The sequence below is a fragment of the Stegastes partitus genome, unplaced genomic scaffold (assembly GCF_000690725.1).
Source record: "Stegastes partitus isolate 25-593 unplaced genomic scaffold, Stegastes_partitus-1.0.2 Scaffold204, whole genome shotgun sequence".
In the NCBI taxonomy this organism is placed as follows: domain Eukaryota; kingdom Metazoa; phylum Chordata; class Actinopteri; family Pomacentridae; genus Stegastes; species Stegastes partitus.
Window position 1 is genome coordinate 593,546 of NW_007577935.1, and position 17,550 is coordinate 611,095.

General features: G+C 40.9%; 1 protein-coding gene and 1 long non-coding RNA gene across 2 annotated transcripts in view; one reads left to right on the forward strand and one right to left on the reverse strand.

The window, feature by feature from the left end:
- Positions 1-293: 293 nt before the first annotated feature.
- Positions 294-13,401, forward strand: tsr1 (TSR1 ribosome maturation factor). The gene is made up of 15 exons (XM_008280646.1): positions 294-430; positions 2,312-2,415; positions 4,097-4,325; positions 4,735-4,869; positions 4,964-5,418; positions 6,491-6,635; positions 7,254-7,441; positions 10,397-10,617; positions 10,785-10,944; positions 11,041-11,151; positions 11,250-11,382; positions 12,013-12,129; positions 12,320-12,460; positions 12,563-12,637; positions 13,085-13,401. The coding sequence occupies exons 1-15, from the start codon at positions 313-315 to the stop codon at positions 13,261-13,263; spliced, it is 2,511 nt and encodes an 836-aa protein (XP_008278868.1). The 5' UTR covers positions 294-312; the 3' UTR covers positions 13,264-13,401.
- LOC103356491 (uncharacterized) overlaps positions 10,865-17,550 on the reverse strand; it is a 12,669-nt gene continuing 5,983 nt past the window's right edge. Inside the window, exon 3 of the long non-coding RNA XR_520141.1 lies at positions 10,865-10,940. This is a non-coding gene — a long non-coding RNA (uncharacterized LOC103356491). The remainder of the gene's footprint in view (positions 10,941-17,550) is intronic.

Below are 17,550 nucleotides of genomic sequence, written 5' to 3' on the forward strand. Positions count from 1 at the left end.
AAGTCCCACAAAGGAAGTGGGATGACCTTACGATGTGTGGAGCACAGTGTCTCTCATTTTATATTCAGTTTACTCTGAAATAACTTCAAAATTTAAAAAGTACTGAGGCTAACCCAGCTCCCATTGTGTCAAAGTCGTAACAAGTCATCTGCAGTAAACACAGTTGTATAAATGCATTCCCTAACGTTCACGTAATCATAACTGAGGCTTTTATTTTGAAATTAAAAAAAACTTCCTGAAGACACGCCCCGCGTCGTGACGTTGGTGCGAGTGCGGAAGTAAAACAGCTGCTGTCTTTCTCACGTGGTGAAAATGGCCGCGAATGAGGAGAAACAGCAGGGCCACAGACCCGGCGTGTATAAACAGAAAAATAAAGGACACAAACATGGCAAGCACCGGACGAAAGGAGAAATTGAAAGAGAAAACAAAGGTAAGAAGCGTTTAGTTACGACGTGCCGCTTCTGGCGCTGGATGTGTTGTGTTGTTAGCCTGCAGCTCTGGCCTCTCCAAACACACGTGTTGAGATTTCTTGTCAGGGCTTTGGGGGTGAAATCAGAAAGTGTGGTATGTGTAAACCAAGTGTTTTTTGCTTTTTTGAAAAAGCATTTGTACGTTAGATATTTCGTAAAAACGTCTGGTCGTGTGTCGATTCTGGCTTGGCGTTCCACTGCTGGAGTGTGCATCATATTCCTTTAAAGCTAAAGACAACCAATCAGATCTCAGATATGTCAAGAGAGAACAAAGTCTCCTACTAGTGTATTTACAACTGAGACAGATAACATCCCATTGTTAAATGTCTTAATTTAATGATTTCTAATTCTTAATTTGAGATTTTCCCACGTGTTTTAAACCATAACATAAATAAAAGTTGCATTTTCACTCTATGTATGCAGTGTCATACAGTGCAGTGTAATAAATACTACCATCTCATCTTCTTTGACTTAACTATAAAACAACATCTATTGAGAAAGCTATGTCTAACCTATAGCTTAAATTTGCACATTAAAAGTAGAAACATAGACGTAATTGTGGATAGCAGTGAAGTGACAGTTGTTCAGGTAGTAATGAGCTGCAGCTAATGAAGCAAATTAACTGAAAGTACTCATCATTTAAAGGATCCACTAAAGAAGTGCTGAGATTTATATACTGAGAATTATTTGTCAGACAAAACTTTGGTCTGCAGGGATATCTTTATCTACAGACTGTGATCTAATGTCAGTTGTATTTCAGTTGGTCACTGCTATTATGTATGAATTATGTCCTACATGTTATGTATATGATTTTAGAGATGCAACAATTATTTAATAATTAAGAGGCTGTCGACTATTAGATTAAACACCAGCTATTTTGATATTCATGTTGAGAAATAGTTTAAGAATAAGAAATCTAAATGATCTGACTCCAACTTCTTAAAAGTGAATATATTATTGTTTATTTGCTTTTCTGTGACAGTAACCTAAATATATTGGTTGTGGGGAAAAATGAGACATTTGGGGACTACACTGATCAACATTCTTTACAATTTTTTGACATTTTATAAACAAACAATTAATCAATGAATCGAGCAAATAATTGACGGATTAATCAACAATAGAAATAATTGTTATTTGCAGTCCTAATATCAAATAAATATGAAATACCCCTTCTGTTTAGTGTTTGTTGTTTATAGTTTATTTGGCAGTTTTTTTATTCGGCATTAGTGCAGGTAATTTAATGCAGAATTACTTGGCATCACTGCAAACCTATCCTTCAGAGCAATGATAAAATATGGTATGGACTCAAGAATGAACCACTAAGTCGATACTTCTCTGCAAATCTAAGAAAAGTATGAGCCTCATAAACTTCACAAAGTGAAAACAGTTGTATTGGATTGCACCGCTCTGCCAGGTGTTTTTGATGACTTGTCCACCCAGCACATGTTTCGAAGCAGCAGAAATATTGTTGACATCAATCACAATTACAATAGCTGTTGTTCGAACACTGTTCAAATGTCTGCTGCAGATTTATTGACAGCTTAGACTTGTACAGTACATTTTCCTGGAAAGTTGTGGTGCAACCCAGCAGCAGTTTTTTTAAGTATTGAGTTATACCTGGAGAGTGATGCATGATGCAACGTCAAATATGTGAAGACTTCTTTTGCAGTTTGTGTTTTATGCAGTAACAATGCTTTGGGGTTTGCTAAATAAAGCATTAAGTCAAACTTTGAGTACTGCATCTAAATATATTAAGTATTTAGATGCATATACATACAGTATATATGTAGTATTGTTATTGGGATCTTGTAGTAATGAATCCTTTTGCTGTCTCACAGGGAGAGTGTCAGTGACGGCCCTTACCAAAAAACAGAGGAAGGAGCAAAAGAAGATGGACAGAAGGCACAAAGCTAACCAGCTACGCAGAAACAAGAAAGACATGGTATATTTGTTAATCACATGAAGACTAGCTTGAATTCCTGATTGATGCAGCAGAGGGTCCAATACTTACTGCTAGTAAATACAATTGAAACCCGAAGTTTACACACAGTATAAAAAGACATAAAACCTTTTTTTTCTCACTGTCTGACATTAAATCAGACGAAACTTTTCCTGTTTTAGGTCAATTAGAATTACCAAAATTATTTTGATTTGATAAATGCCAGAATAATAAGAGAAAGATATATATTTTTTTAAAAAAATGGTTAATAACTTCCTCAAAAGCAAAAGGTTAAAAAAAACTCCCTAAGAATTGGGAACAATGCCCTTAAAACGGAAGAACTGGGGGAAAACGTTTGGGGTTCCTTCCAAAAACCTCCCAAAAAAAGTGAACGGAAACTTGGCCCAATCCCCCAAAACAAACCGAAGGAAACGAAGCAAGGTTGGTGGCCAACCTGCCCCAACAGCCTTTTCAACCCCGCCCAAAAGGTGGCCAAAAGAAAGAAAACAAGGCCTTGGGAAGGCCAACCCAAAAAAATGAACTTGGTGGCCCGAAACCAACCTGGAAACAAACCGGGGGGAAGCCTCAAGGCAATGGCCAATTGGAAAAACCGGCTGGGAACAAACCTTGAACTCCCGGCCGAAGGCCTGAAAAGGTAAGCCAAAAATTCCAAAAGAAGGTCCTTCCCCAAGAAGCCAATTAATTTGGGAAAGGCAACAAGCCCCCCCCCAAAAAAAAAACCCAAAAAAAAGAAGCCGCCAACCCCCGAACTCAAAAGTCGGAAGAAGGTCCCAAGCCTACAAACCTCCCCCTTTTCCCCCAAAAATAAAAAGAGGCACAATAGCCAAAAACAGCAAAACCACAGTCACAACACAAAACGACACATGTTCAAAAAAAAAACGCTCTTTTCCCCCTGTGCACATACAAAAACTAAAACGGCGCTCTTATATGGCGCTGGGAGAGAGAGCCCCTCTCTCTCTCAGAAGACCCTCACACCAGATCAGGACACAACACGGGTCACACTGGAGAAAAACACACTCTGACAACAGCCACAACAACATCCACAAAAGCTCTAGCGCTTGTGCTCGGGGGATCACAACACGCACCAAAAAAACACCATCCGCGCGACAAAAAAACCCACCCCCTCCTGAGCAGCATGATGACTGGACATTCCCATGATGTTAATACTTGTGTATAACTGTTTGAACAGATGAACATTGAACCTTCAGGCATCTGGGAATTGTACTCAAGGATGAACCAAACTTGTGGAGGTCCACAATTCTCTTCCTGATATCTTGGCTGATTACTTCAGATTTTATCATGTTCTTACAAAAGGAAGCAGTGTGTTTGAGGTGTTAACCTGGTAATAGCCTCCAAAGCCATGACATGATTGTTTGGGCTTTCCCAAACTCTCTTGTTATTCTGGCATTTAGCAAATAGAAATAATTTTGGTACTCCTAACTGACCTAAAACAGGAACAGTTTAGTCTCATTTAATGTCAGATAGTGAGGATAAAAGAAGGTTTAATGTCTTTATATACAGTGTATGTAAACTTCTGGTTTCAACTGTATATCCTTTATTCAGCCCCTTCTGAAAATTCAGTGTATCCAGTAGCTCACACGTTACATTTAAGAGCAATAAGGATGACTTATGTGCAAAGTAACGTGCAAATCGTGCTTTTTAGGTCTTGACAGAAAAGCGACGACTTGGCAGCAGGGACGGTCCACCTCATTTGGTTGCTGTGGTGTCTGTACATGCGGGAGTCGATGCTGGCGCCATTACCAAGCTGCTACGTGGAGAAGCCGCTGGGGGCGTCGTACATCAAGAGCGCTGCGTCAGTGGTGTCAGTGACAGCTTTGGGCTGATTCTGCCACGTTTTAAACAAAGGTTCACCTTTCTAAACCAAAGCACAGGTATGCACTGTGAGCTATGGAACAAGCGTTAATACGTTTTGCTTGGATAGTGTTACAGATCTTATTGATGTTTTTATTAAATGTCTTTATAAATGTGTGACATAGAAAGTTAATAGTTTGTACAGAACGAAAATGTGCAGTCCTGGTCATGCATAAACACTTGAGACATTCCATAGAATATATTTAAACTCAAAAACTATACAATAAAGTGTTCAGAGACAATGGATAGATGATGTCTCACTATTTTACTGGGTATAGTACCATTAGAAATTGCATTTGTATTTACATTGTAATGTAAAATCTCCTTAGTATTTACATTTTGTACTATGTCTTTGTTTTACTACTTTTTCTTTAAAATAAGCAGTTTGTTCTCCCATTCTGAAGCTTCTCTCATGGTTTCTTTGTGCAGCTGACATGCACTCCCTGCTGGATGTGGCGAAGATTGCAGATAGCCTTGTATTCGTATTGGACTCTACTGAAGGTTGGGACAGCTACGGAGAATACTGCCTCTCCTGCCTCTTTGCCCAGGGCCTCCCCAGCCATGGTGAGCACAAATCTGAGCACAATGAGCACCCTTCACTGTCACAAATTTGAGTGATTTCTCTATGTTTTTAAGACCTTAAACTCTCCCCCTGCAGCACTGGTGTGTCAGGGTGTGTCTGATCTTCCCGTGAAGAAGAGGGTTGAGTCCAGAAGAGCTCTGTCAAAGATCACGGAGGTCCGTTTCCCCGATGCACGTCTTTTCCCTCTGGACTCGGAACAAGATGCCACCCTGCTTCTCAGACACCTGGGCAGTCAGAGACAGAGAAAGCTGGGTTTCCGCTCCAGACGCTCCCACCTTTTAGCTCAGCATGTCACATTCACACCCAGCAGGCCTGCCGAGGGGACAGGTGGCGGAAACACAGGCCTGGGCACCCTCTGCGTCTCTGGGTACGTGCGTGGTCGTCCTCTACGGGTCGACAGACTGGTGCACATCAGTGGACACGGAGACTTTCAGCTCAGTCAGATTGATGCTCCGTCAGACCCTCTTCCCCTCAATTTAACAACAGCTAGAGCAGCAAAACCTGGCAAAGGAGGAGACGTAGACATGCTGGTATGTGTTTTTTGGTTTCTAGAAATACAATGGTTTCTTACATTTATTTCTGTTAATTATTTGTATCTTTATTTAAAAGTCTTTGTTCAGTCATGTAAGCTGACAAATGTGTTGTTGCTAAAATAGTGGAATGCAGTTTGTTAAAAAACTCTTCATGTGAGTTGGCTTCTGCAGAGGTTTGTTGTAATTCATACATTAAAACTGAGCTGCACAAATGATATTTAGGAGTTTGCAACTACACCAATGTTTTTTAGGATAAGATAATTCTTTAATGATCCCCATAGGGAAAATTCTGGAGTTTTTTTCCCCAAAAATGTTGCAGTTTCCAGCATGGTTGCTACAAATCCTGTATACTTAATAATAATACATAATTTTGGACTGTGTTACTCAGTGGGGTTGTTTATTTGTTTTTCTCACCTGTGGAGGCAGCCAGTGATTTTCCACATTATTAATTTGACAGACTTGAAACCTGTTTTGGTATTAATCCATCACGGTGCATATATTGTCAGCTTCTATTTTTGTCAAAGTGTTGTTGATGTTGCAGAATAATTAGAGAACACAGTTTGTAATTAAATGCACTTTTAACTGTTTTAACATGCAGCAGTGTTAACTTTGACACAATGCTGTCCTTGTACTGATTACAAAAAATTGCCAAAGAAAGATCCTTATCTGAAATTCCTAGAAAATGATAGAAAATATATATATATATTTTATATATGAACAAGGACATGTTTGTCTTTAATGTCTCCAGTATAATTTATTTATTTTTTTCGATCTGACACTGCATAAAAAGCAAATAATGCCCATAGACATTATCATGTACGGAGACATGCATTCGATGGGTTAAAGTCTTGAAAATGAATGAATACTTAGTAGTTATGATCAGGACTGATAAAAATAGTAATTGAAAGTCGAATAAAATATTAATATATAGCATTTTTTTGCGCTGTTTTTGACATGGACATTTTTGCCTTTTTGTATTTGGTGTCTCAGGTTTAAATTGACAACTTTAATTTTGACATTCTTTTGGTTTTGCATTTCATTCTTACTCAGTCTTGTGTGTATCCCACAGGACGGAGGTGAGGATGAAGCTCCAGTGCGTGTGCTCATGAAAGCGGACCCGACCTGCAGGGAGAGTCTGCAGGCTGAGGCTGAGGTGGATCCAATGGACGGAGAGCAGACGTGGCCGACAGAAACAGAGCTGCTGGAAGCTGAAGGTGCAGAAACAGAACGGATACATTACCGCATATTGAGATGAATTTGAGCTTGTCTTTATGGCACTTATCCAGTGTTCTCCTGACTAGATACTTGCTTATGTTGTGTCTGCTCCCAGATGTACATCACTTTGGATCAAAGCATCTGCTAAATGAAATTGTGGAGTTGTAGAATTGTAGATGTTCCAGTTGGAAAATAAAGATAGCTGGGAACCTACATGAGAAAACTTCATTGTGCTTCTGCAGTAACACCAGATTCAATGGGATCAGTTGTTCTGAGCAGTCTGGTTTTACTGAGATCAACACTAAATTACCACTGTGACACATCAGCTTGGCAAGGGTTCAAGTGTCTCGAAACAGTTGTATTACAGAGCTTATGCAGAGCTTAGTCTGCACAGATGGTTTGCCAAGTGTTGACATTTGCCACGTTTCCCTTGATTACGCTTCCCAAAAGCATCCGTCATTTCTAGTTAGTTGGAAAAGTGGACTAGAGTGCCTTTCTTGATTTGAAATTGAGTTTTTTTTAAAAAATTTTTTTATTAATTAGCGATATATAATTTCACCTGTCACAAAAACACAGGACCCTAAATGTTTCCTGTGATGTTTCTGTTTGGTGTTTAGAGGCCAGGAAGAACAAACGTGTAATGAAGGTCCCTAAAGGAACATCTGACTACCAGGCCACGTGGATTGTTGACGAAGACGAAGATGAGGAGGAGAATGGTGACCTTGATGAGGAAAGCAGCGACGATGATGATGACGACATGATGGATGAAGCCATGGAGGGAGAAGATGAAGAGATTAACTCTCAGGTACACATTTAGAGCACTTTCAGCATGTAGGCCTTTATTAGAGAGATGAGAGACAAAAAAATTAAGAAAAGGACAAAAATAAGGGCAAATGTCAACTTCAGTTAGATTTTTGATTGTCTCTAGACAATTTTAACAAACAAAGCAGAGCAGTAGCTTAGAGTAATATGATATGGTTGCATTTGTTAAGCCTCTGAGCAGTTTGTGGAGGGTTTTTAAAAAAATAAATTTTAAGCTCCAGTCACATTTTTGGTGACTGTCGGCTCATTTTTTACTGTAATATAAAATGCTGCACCTCTATGGAAACAGCACAACTATGGCTAGAAGTAGAACTAAAAGTGTCTTTTGTGCACTTTAACACAGTCAGAATGCCATAAATCATTGGGGAAAAAAATGGGGTTGAATTTCTTTAATTACTTGTTTTATAAAACATGAAAAACCTGGAATCAAAGTGTCCACAGGTGGTGACTCTACATAGTGTAGCTATTTCACTATTTATGTTTTGAATTTGTTTTCATTCTTGCCCCCTATTTGCTCTGTGCTAACCCAGCCCGCAGCTCAACCCAGGTCAACCAAAAAGTCCCAGAACTTTTATGATGTGATCGCTGGTCCCAGCTGGGTCACTAATGGCTCCATGATTGCCCAGGAACATGCAGAATCTTTACAAATAGTTTAGTTTTGGCAATTTCTTTACACGAGACACAAAAAATAAAATGATTCTGATGAAATATCACTATTTTAAACTAAGATATTGTCATGGTTTGCTACAGAACGGCATGTCACAGATGTTTTTAATTCAAGGACTGTCAGAAAGTTGAAAATCCAAGAATTCTCTCTGTTTGCAGCGGTGATAAACAAATTGTGTAATTTTGGTAGTTATTCAAAGACAACATGCTTTCAAACCTGCTGGTGGGTTTTGGGGTTCAGACGGTTAATATAATCACTCAGTTGTTAAAATAGTTGTTAACTGATTAAGTTTTTATTTGATGTGTTATTCACTAGTTTCACCACAAGCACCTTTAGGGCTAGTTTTTACAGCTGCGCCTTGTTGTCATAGCAACAGCGCAGCCGAGGTCAGACGGTGTAGTCTTACAGGGGGGACGATGAGGACAGTAACCTGCGGAGAAGTTGTGAAGTGATGCCGGTTCCGGGGCTGAACCGGTGCATACGTGACCCGCGGTCTGTGCACCTCGCTGCTCAGAGGCACTGTTTGTTTTCACAGTGTCTGTCTCTGACCTGTAGTGCCAGGCTGCTCACCACAACAATAGTGTTTGGAACAGGAGTCCCAGGAGAAGCCTCCTGTCTTCCTGTCTTGTGAACAGAAGTTCCTGTCTGGACGAAGGGAGGGGTCGACCATTTATTTATTTCCAGCTCTGCATGAAAAGAAGTCGGGGAAACTCTCCTTACGCAACGGGTTCATTACGATCTGTAATTGTTATTAGCATGCATTTGATGTCGAGGTTAGCGCGCAGGGATACGTATTCAGGAGAGGGTAACAATAGGGGAAGGGGTACTTCAAATGTTAATGATTATTATTATTGCAGCGAGGATGTTGGAAAGGTTGTGAATCAGACCCCTGCCGAGGGCTTTCCACGCATGGGTCTGGCTCCTCCTGTAATTTGCCAGTCAAGGAACCACTGTGAAGCATGTCTTCTTTGATGATTGGTTTCCTTCTGTACATCTATTGCCTATGGAAGTTGAATTCCTAGCAATAAAAATGGATGTCTTGTGCTGGAAACCATCTTTACTAACACACTTGGAATGGCAGTAAGCCTAACAAGGACTTCCATAGTTCTGGCAATTCCTGATCACACACACACACACACACACACACACACACACACAATGCATGCAAATAGTGTTTTGCGCTGCACAAGCCTTCCCCAAACAGTTTGTTTGTTGTGGCTGGGCTGCTCTCGGTTGTGTTTGGCTGTTACACAATTGCAGTTTCTATACTTAGAATCTTTTTGACTGTATTTGTTTTCCCAACATGCGTGTCTGGTCATTGTTTGTCAAATATTGTGGCTGCAATTGAGAAAATAAATTTGCTTTCTATTAGTGGAGTGCAACAACAACAGCAAGAGAATCCCACTTGAGACACCCGTTCAGCTCAGCATGTTTGGACTTGCAAATTTTGCAAAAAGGATTGAATGCTTCCATATTTTGGGGTGATGGCTACAGACGAGTGACGGATTAAAGGAAAAACTAACGTGGTGAGGTGTTGGGCCACCGTGTGTCACCAGAACAGCTTCAGTGCACCTTAGCATTGATTGTAAAAGTTTCTGTAACCCTGCTGAAGGGATGAACACCATTCTACCAAAAGATAATAATTTAATGTTTTGATAATGAGGGTGCAGACACGTCGGTGCAAAGTCTTCCAGAGCTCTTTTTTTTTTACACTATAGTTCTAAGCTGTCGGCCTTAGTTGGAGGCATTGCAGAGAGCTCATTAAATTAAACTCAACTTAATCCCATTGTGTTGAAATGTCAGCGAGGAATATCTGAAAAGCAGCTCTGACTAAATCAAAACTCTCTGTAAGGCTTGATGTTTTTATAATGTAGCTCAAGCAAAACCTGTGGGACTAAGTCGAGTTTTATTTGAACAGCTTTGTTCCTCTTGTGGCCTTGCTCCATGATATTAGAAACACTGATACATGTACTTTATATAGCTGCATTAGTGGTTATAAAACAGGTAGGACTGGATCAAAGCAGAGATTACAGTATTTCAGAGGTTGCCAGAGAATATGTGTGGGTGCTGTTAAAAGTAACCATCCATTTAGTTTTGTTTTTCACAAACAAAGAAGGAGAGCAGGAGGTACAACTTTACATTTTCTTCATTAAAAGCATCAAACTGTACAATGATCCAGATACAGTCAGAGAGCTGCTTGCATTCTTTGTTCATCTGTCAACAGTGTTATCACATATTAAAGCAGGTTTGTGTTGCGTCCCTTCTGCTCAGGAGGCTGGTTCATGCTGTGCCTCAGATGAGGAAGAAGATGAAGAAGATGAAGAACAGGAAGAGGTGTGCTCCACTGAGCGAGCTGGAGCAGACCAGCGCTACGATGCACACATGGATGAAGCTGCAGAGGAAGAAGGCCTGAAACGCTACCGAGAGGCTCGATCCAATGAGATGTTTCCTGATGAGGTGGACACACCCCTCGACACCGCTGCTAGAATCAGGTCAGTACTGCGTTTTGTTTTTTTTTTTAAAGTAGGAAAAGAAAATAAATATCGTAAATATGTTGAAATTAGGTCACGTGGGTACAGATTAGTGATTTTAATCGATTTATTTTCATAGTTTTACTGCTGCTGATGATCGATGTTCTGTTGTTGTCCTCTACTTCCAGGTTCCAGCGCTACAGGGGCCTGAAAAGTTTCCGCTCTTCGCCCTGGGACCCCATGGAGAACTTGCCTCTCAACTATTCACGCATCTTCCAGTTTCAGAGCTTTGAACGCACTCGTCGCCGCATCCTGACTGAGGCTGCAGCTGAGGAGGAGGGAGCCTTGGTAAAAAAAAAAAAAGATAAAGATTCTCTTGTGAATGCACTCTTGTGAGGTGTTAGATTTGTATGTTCACTGACTCTGCTGCACCTTTTATTTCAGAACGGCTGGTATGTGACACTGCACATCATTGATGTGCCGTTTTCTGTGATGGAGAGCGTCCAGTCAGGCAAACCTCTGGTCTTGGTGTCTCTTCTGCCCCATGAACAGAAGGTAGTAACATCCAAATGTCTGATTTATAACGTCTCACCCACCTATCGTTGTTTTTACCTTTTCCGGCCTCACTGTGTTTTTTTTTCTTCTGTTTACAGATGTCAGTGATGCATGTTTTGGTGCGAAGACACCCCACCAACACAGAGCCAATCAAATCTAAAGAGGAGCTTGTGTTCCACTGTGGATTTCGGCGGTTCAGAGCCTCTCCCATCTTCTCTCAGCACACATCAGGTACAACAGTTGTTAATTAAGCAAACATACCTCCAAGCACACCCCTAATAAAACCTTACTCTCTTAATTGTGCAATAAAATCACCTCAATACATGCAGTAGAAGAGCTGAGAGCTACGAGTGATGCCGTATACATGAGGATTGTAAAAAATTAGTCCTGTACACTGTAGGGTCACTTATAGCAGCACTCATAAATGTTATATTTTGTACCAAAAACCTTTTATTTTCAATGGAACTGATGCAATATTTGGATCTGCTGAAAGAGGAAAAATATATTTGTACAGTGCTTTTGTCCCACATGATTTTGGTTCACTGATCACTTCATAAAAAAGTTTTCTTCTTCAAATACACTCGGGATGAGGTGATGCTTTCATCAATAGCATCATACAGGCACTTTAAAGGCAGTGCATTCAGTTTCTTGCTTGAATTTCTGCTTAAGGGACATCATCGTCATAGAGAAGCATTATTTGTTTCTCAGTAGCATTAGAGATTTGCTTTACTTTCTATTCAGAAATCTAATAGCAGAATGACTGTAAAAGCGAGAGTTCTGGAGCAGTTTTTTTTTTTTCCTGCTGCATGTACAGTACAGTAGTAAATGCATTACTGAGCGTTGTACTGTGCTGTTTTCCAGCTGACAAGCACAAGATGGAGCGCTTCCTCAAGCCAGATGCCCCCACCGTGGTGTCAGTGTACGCTCCCATCACCTTCTCCCCGGCAGGCGTCCTGCTCTTCAAACAAAGGAACGATGGTGAGAAGAGAAGCCCTTTTCATGCTTAAACATAAGTCGATTTAATTCGTTGTCTAGATGCCTTAAGGTTAAACTTTTGACCGTCTTCCCTGCTGATGCTTGAATTGCTTTATTTAATTATTTACTTAAGCTAATTCTGTGCTGTTTTGGCATTTTAACTACTTGTGTTCTTCGTACCGTATGTTTCCAGGCATCCAGGACCTGGTGGCTACTGGCAGCCTGCTCAGCTGCGACCCTCAGCGCGTGGTGCTGAAGAGGATCGTACTGAGCGGACACCCGTTTAAAATTAACAGGCGCTCTGCGGTTGTCCGTTACATGTTCTTTAACAGGGGTGAGAGGATGCTGTCATACTTTTCCTACTATGATTTCAGAACATTACATAATGCGTGCCTTCTGTGTGACTTTAATGTTCTTTCCTTTCGTTCTGCGACAGATGATATCATGTGGTTTAAGCCAGTGGAGCTGCGAACGAAATGGGGTCGGAGAGGCCACATCAAGGAGGCTCTAGGTAAGGCAAATTGAGGAACAAAACTAGGCAGCTTCTTTAGAGAGTCTACATTATGTTTCGAGGGTTTTCCCCCTTTCCTTAAATGTGTTTTAGATTATTTTTTTCTTGCTTGTAGAAGGTTGGCAAAAGTCATAGTCCACGTCAGAGAAAAAAAAAAAGCTCCTTACCCCCCTGAAACACTTCTTTTGGCTTTAAAGAGACAGGAGCTAAAAAATAAATAAAAAAAATAAAAACACGTTACAGAAGGTGAGAAGAAGTGCTGCAGGAATGTACAGAAATTTTAAAAAAACTATATATTTTCCACCATTAAGACAAGTGAACATGTCCCCAAAAATAAATCCCCACACCTGTAAATGTGCTTAATAAGGATTCTTAAAGCAACACATAATTTCTCACTTGAATTCTGAATGCTATGCTTTTTTTCTCTTCTTTTTTTTTTTTTTCTAGGAACACATGGTCACATGAAGTGTGTGTTTGATAACCAGCTGCGCTCTCAAGACACTGTCCTGATGAACTTGTACAAGAGAGTGTATCCTCGCTGGACCTACGACCCCCATGTGCCCTTGCCTTTACCGTGGGTCAAGAGAGAGTACAGTGTGGAAATGGATGACTCGGACATGGAGTAGCGGAAGGACAGCATGCTGTAGCAATGCAAGGTGGACACAGGACATGTATCACCACAAACACCATCACCGTGGTCACATGACACTTTAAAAAACAAAAGTGTAGTGTGTATTAAATAAAACTATTTTTGACCCAAAACATCTACTGGGCATCTTGCTTCAGAGCCTTTAACTTGCTGCTGAGTTTGTTTCAGCCACTAGATGGCGCTGATGAATAAGCATTAATAAGCTTTCCTCCCTGTTTTCTCCAGCAACTCTCACCTCCGTTTGAAATAGGTCAAAAATATTTGAGCGACTACCACCGCACAAATAGCATCGAGCGCTTTATGATTAAACAGATCCGAGGGCTGTTACCACAACTGGCAGGTCTGTAATAATTTTAACATTAGTCATGTATCGACTCTTTGAAGTCGTGCATGTGTGGCTGAATGCCTGCAGCCACATTAAAATAGAAGAACTAGGACAAAATCATTATATAGATAATGTTTGAGGAACTTTAATCGTGGAAACAGAACTCCCAAGTTGTGCTTTTAACCAAAAAAAAAATCTTGTCTGTAATCTCTCAATGAAATACTCTTTAAGATTTGGACAAATAGCAGCTGTCAGCTTTATTTATTTATATTATCTTTTATCACAAACATGCTCCAGTGGACTTTACTGGAAAAAAAAAAAAAAGAGGCTGCAAAGACCTTATTAATCACTAGTCATGGAATGCGTTTAATACAGTATGAGACAGCAATATCACAAAACACAAGACTTTTTAATCCATTTATTTGAAAACACATGCCGCTGCCAACATTGCATCAGTGTTAAAGGGTGAAAAAGCCTTCAAAACACTTATTCTCCAAACAAACTTCCTTGATGTCATTTACCAGAAAAGTGCCTAAAATTGTATGTAGATCTAAAAATATTAGTATTTGATAATACTTCAACCAGCGTTGCTCTTTCTCTCTTCATGGTGGTCTTGCCCCGACCTCTTGCCTTCTCTTCAGCTGTAGTCAACACACACACTCAGAGACTCAGATCATGACCTATCTGTTGTTTTGAAACCAAAGCTGAATCGCTCTACAGTTTTGTGTCCTTCCCTGCCCCATACTTTCTTGCTTAGGAAAACACTGATTTATGAATTGCAATATTTATCATAAAAACTGAGCTCTCGCATGCCTGCAGCAACATGATTCATCCGCGGACTCTGTTGGGACTGCACCACAGAGGCATGCCAATATGTCTGGGAAACCAGAAGGTGAAGACTTTGGGATGGAGAGGAGAACATGATCCAAGGGAAGAAGGGGAGCGAAAGTTCACTCCGTGCATTTTTATTTGATTACAGTGGAAAAAGCTGAAAGGGAAAAAAAAAAAAAAAAAGATAATACAATCGAGAAAGACGAATGTCTCTAATGCCCATGGGGGGCAAGCTGGGAGCTCTGGACAGTTTTGTGGTAACACTCAATTTATTTCCTACTTTCTATGATTTTTTTTTTTAACATGTATTAAAGCAAGGGCACAGCAACAGTGATGTGTTGAACACATCTTGTTAAGGCCGAGGGGAGGGGTGTGCTCTGCTGGCCGGCGGTTCACGGTGAGGGGAGGGGGAACTCAGTACCCCGATGATGGAGAATGCTCTTACAGTAACACATACAAAAATGGAGCTGAATTTAGATGAGCGCACTACATTTTTTCCCCTGACACTATCAATTTGAAACAGATAAACATTTAGCTGTTTGGGGACCAACTGCGACGTGGTAAGACTGAATCCAGCCCATAAGTGAAGTGTGTGTTTGGCACAGGCCGCCGTCAGAAGACGTGAACGCTGGTGACTTAGTGCTGTTTGGATCAGGAATGTCTTGTGGTTCCCAGTTCACTGCCACCACACTCAGTTGGCTCTCACTGAAGATATAATGGGTGAGAGATTTTTCCGTTGGATGTGGATAAAGAAACGGAAGGAGAGAAAAAGGGGGCAGCGAGGGAGTGAGAGATAAGGGGAAGAGTTAGTTGATGTTCAGCATGAATAAAACCAGAAGTGGTGGGAGGAAGCAGTTAAAGGAATGTAGAAAAAAAAAAGGGGGGATGCATAGAATTTGGAAATTAAAATAAAATGTTAGTGGGTGAGAAAGTGAGAGAGAGAGAGAGAGAGAGAGACAGAGAGAGAGTGAAATGGAGGAGTGTGAGAGTCTGAGGTGGTGTGGGCGAGGGAGTAGGAGAGCGAGAGTGGCTGGCGTTTATGGATTGCAGATGTGGCGCTATGGGGTTTTGGCAGGGGCCGTGCGCGCCTGAATCCTGCACCGGCTGGGTGGCACCGGGGTGAGAGGGAGGTCAATGCACCGCAGCACACAGCCCATAAAACACTGAGTAGTGGGGGAGAGCAGAGAGAGAGAATAGGCTTCAAATACACACTAACCCAGGACTGCAGGGCAGAGGGGGTGAGCAGATTACACTTTGGGTTCAATCGTGTACAAGCAGACCCCAAACGTTCTGAATGTCAAGTCAGGCTACCAGCGACGCCATATGTTGGTGCACAACACTCAAAGCTTGGAGCTGATCAGCTTATCTCAAATTCAAAGGATGAGCCTTCTGTAGACGCATCCTCTAACCATGAAAAATCACAGGCAACTTCACTGAAATTTTTCCACTTCTGCACTTATTAATCCTGAATTTATTACAAGTGCTTTTGGCAAGGTTACTAAAGTGAAACAAGCCAGCCAAGTGGAGAGCAGAAGTCCTCGTCTAGTGTCCGTTCTCTTAGGTTTGTTTATCTGCTCTGCATTTAAATTCTGCCGTTTCTGTTTCCATCACTGGCGGATGGTGGAATAAAGTCACCAGAGCCGGTCTTTACGAAATTGCATGTTAAAAGTGTGTAAAAAGTTTTTATTTTTCACCCAAGAAAATCACTTCCTTCCCCAGTTACAGTGTTCTGAGGATGGATATTGCCATAGCAGCAAGCGGCAGCATGTATTTGCTTGGTGACAGAGTTGAAAGTGGTGTTCGGCCAGCTTTCTGCTTATTATCATGTTATATTTAAGGCACTTGTGACAGGAACCAGCATCTACAGATGACCTAGTGGACATTTAGATCCATGGTCTGGTGCTGAAAAACAGTATTTCCATTTTAATGCAAATGAATCTTTACTCACAGTAAAATTCTAAATTCAGGAAATGCAGCAGTCATCAGGTGCCAGTGTGTGTTCATAGGGGGAAAAAACGCTCCTAAAATTTTATGCAATTAACGACACATTGGCAAAAACATATAGGCTTAAGTTTCTAATGGACCGCTGGCGAAAGAGCAGAGAAGCTATACTGCCAAAACACGAAGGTGCTGTGTAACACTAAGCAGCAATGGACATGACTTTCTAAACAGAATGTGTCATAAAATCAAACTATTTTTACTACCAGAATATATTTTGAAGTCGCCGGTTTGATCAGCTTGGACCTTCAGGGAGTTCTAATCAGAATGTATCTCTCATTAGGAGAAATGGGTTTGTAATGTAATTTTAATGTACGTTGATGACTTGTGGAGTAACTCACTTAAGATATGTATCAGATGGTTAACACTCTGGCTCATATGTCTGAATATTTAATATCTAGTAGAGGTTAGTTTGAAAAAGTGGTGCAACATTTATGATTTTTTTTTTTAAAAGCTTGGAATAGTCAAAAGAAAAAGCAGCATCAGCAACCAACAGGTAGATGGCATGAGTCTTAAATGCAACATTTAAAGTTTTATGCATTGTTTTGTATATAAAAAGTACGACACAAGACTCTGACTGCATATAGATGACTAAAAATCATTAAATAAAACACTTTGGTTAAGTGAAAATATCTCCTAAAAAGAAAAAAAGCAAGATATCTAAGTAAATGCAGGTTTTTACAACTAGATTCCAGTGCAACATAAAACCCAGTGACAGCACCAGTATCAAATAGTAAAACAAAAAAAGAACTTTAACAGGCCCAAGTGTTTTTGGAAATCTGACGCTTTTTACCATTTTGAGAAGCCTTTGAGGAACATCTCATTCACTCTCCTGTTTGTGTAGGTGCTGCCTGACAATACTCGCATATTAGGTCAGCTCTGTTTTTCCTCTTTCTTTTGTGATATCCTTCCTTCCCCTCTGTTGTTCCCCCCTTTTTCTCCCTCTTAGCCTGGTCCTGACTCCCTGGTTCCTGGGGCCTGGCCAAGGCGTGTGTCCCTGGAGGAGCCAGAGAGGAGATGGAGAGGGGGCAGCAAGGGGGTGCCGAGACCGAGTCCAAAACCACAGCTGCAGCCGCCTCCTCTCCTCTCCTCTCCTCTCCTCTCCTCTCC

Bases quoted from the DNA above. Each gene is read 5' to 3' on its own strand.
- tsr1 (XM_008280646.1), top strand. From the start codon at position 313: ATGGCCGCGAATGAGGAGAAACAGCAGGGCCACAGACCCGGCGTGTAT. The intron at 4,870-4,963 runs GTGAGCACAAAT...CTCCCCCTGCAG, and splicing joins CCAGGGCCTCCCCAGCCATG to CACTGGTGTGTCAGGGTGTG. The intron at 12,461-12,562 runs GTGAGAGGATGC...GTTCTGCGACAG, and splicing joins TTACATGTTCTTTAACAGGG to ATGATATCATGTGGTTTAAG.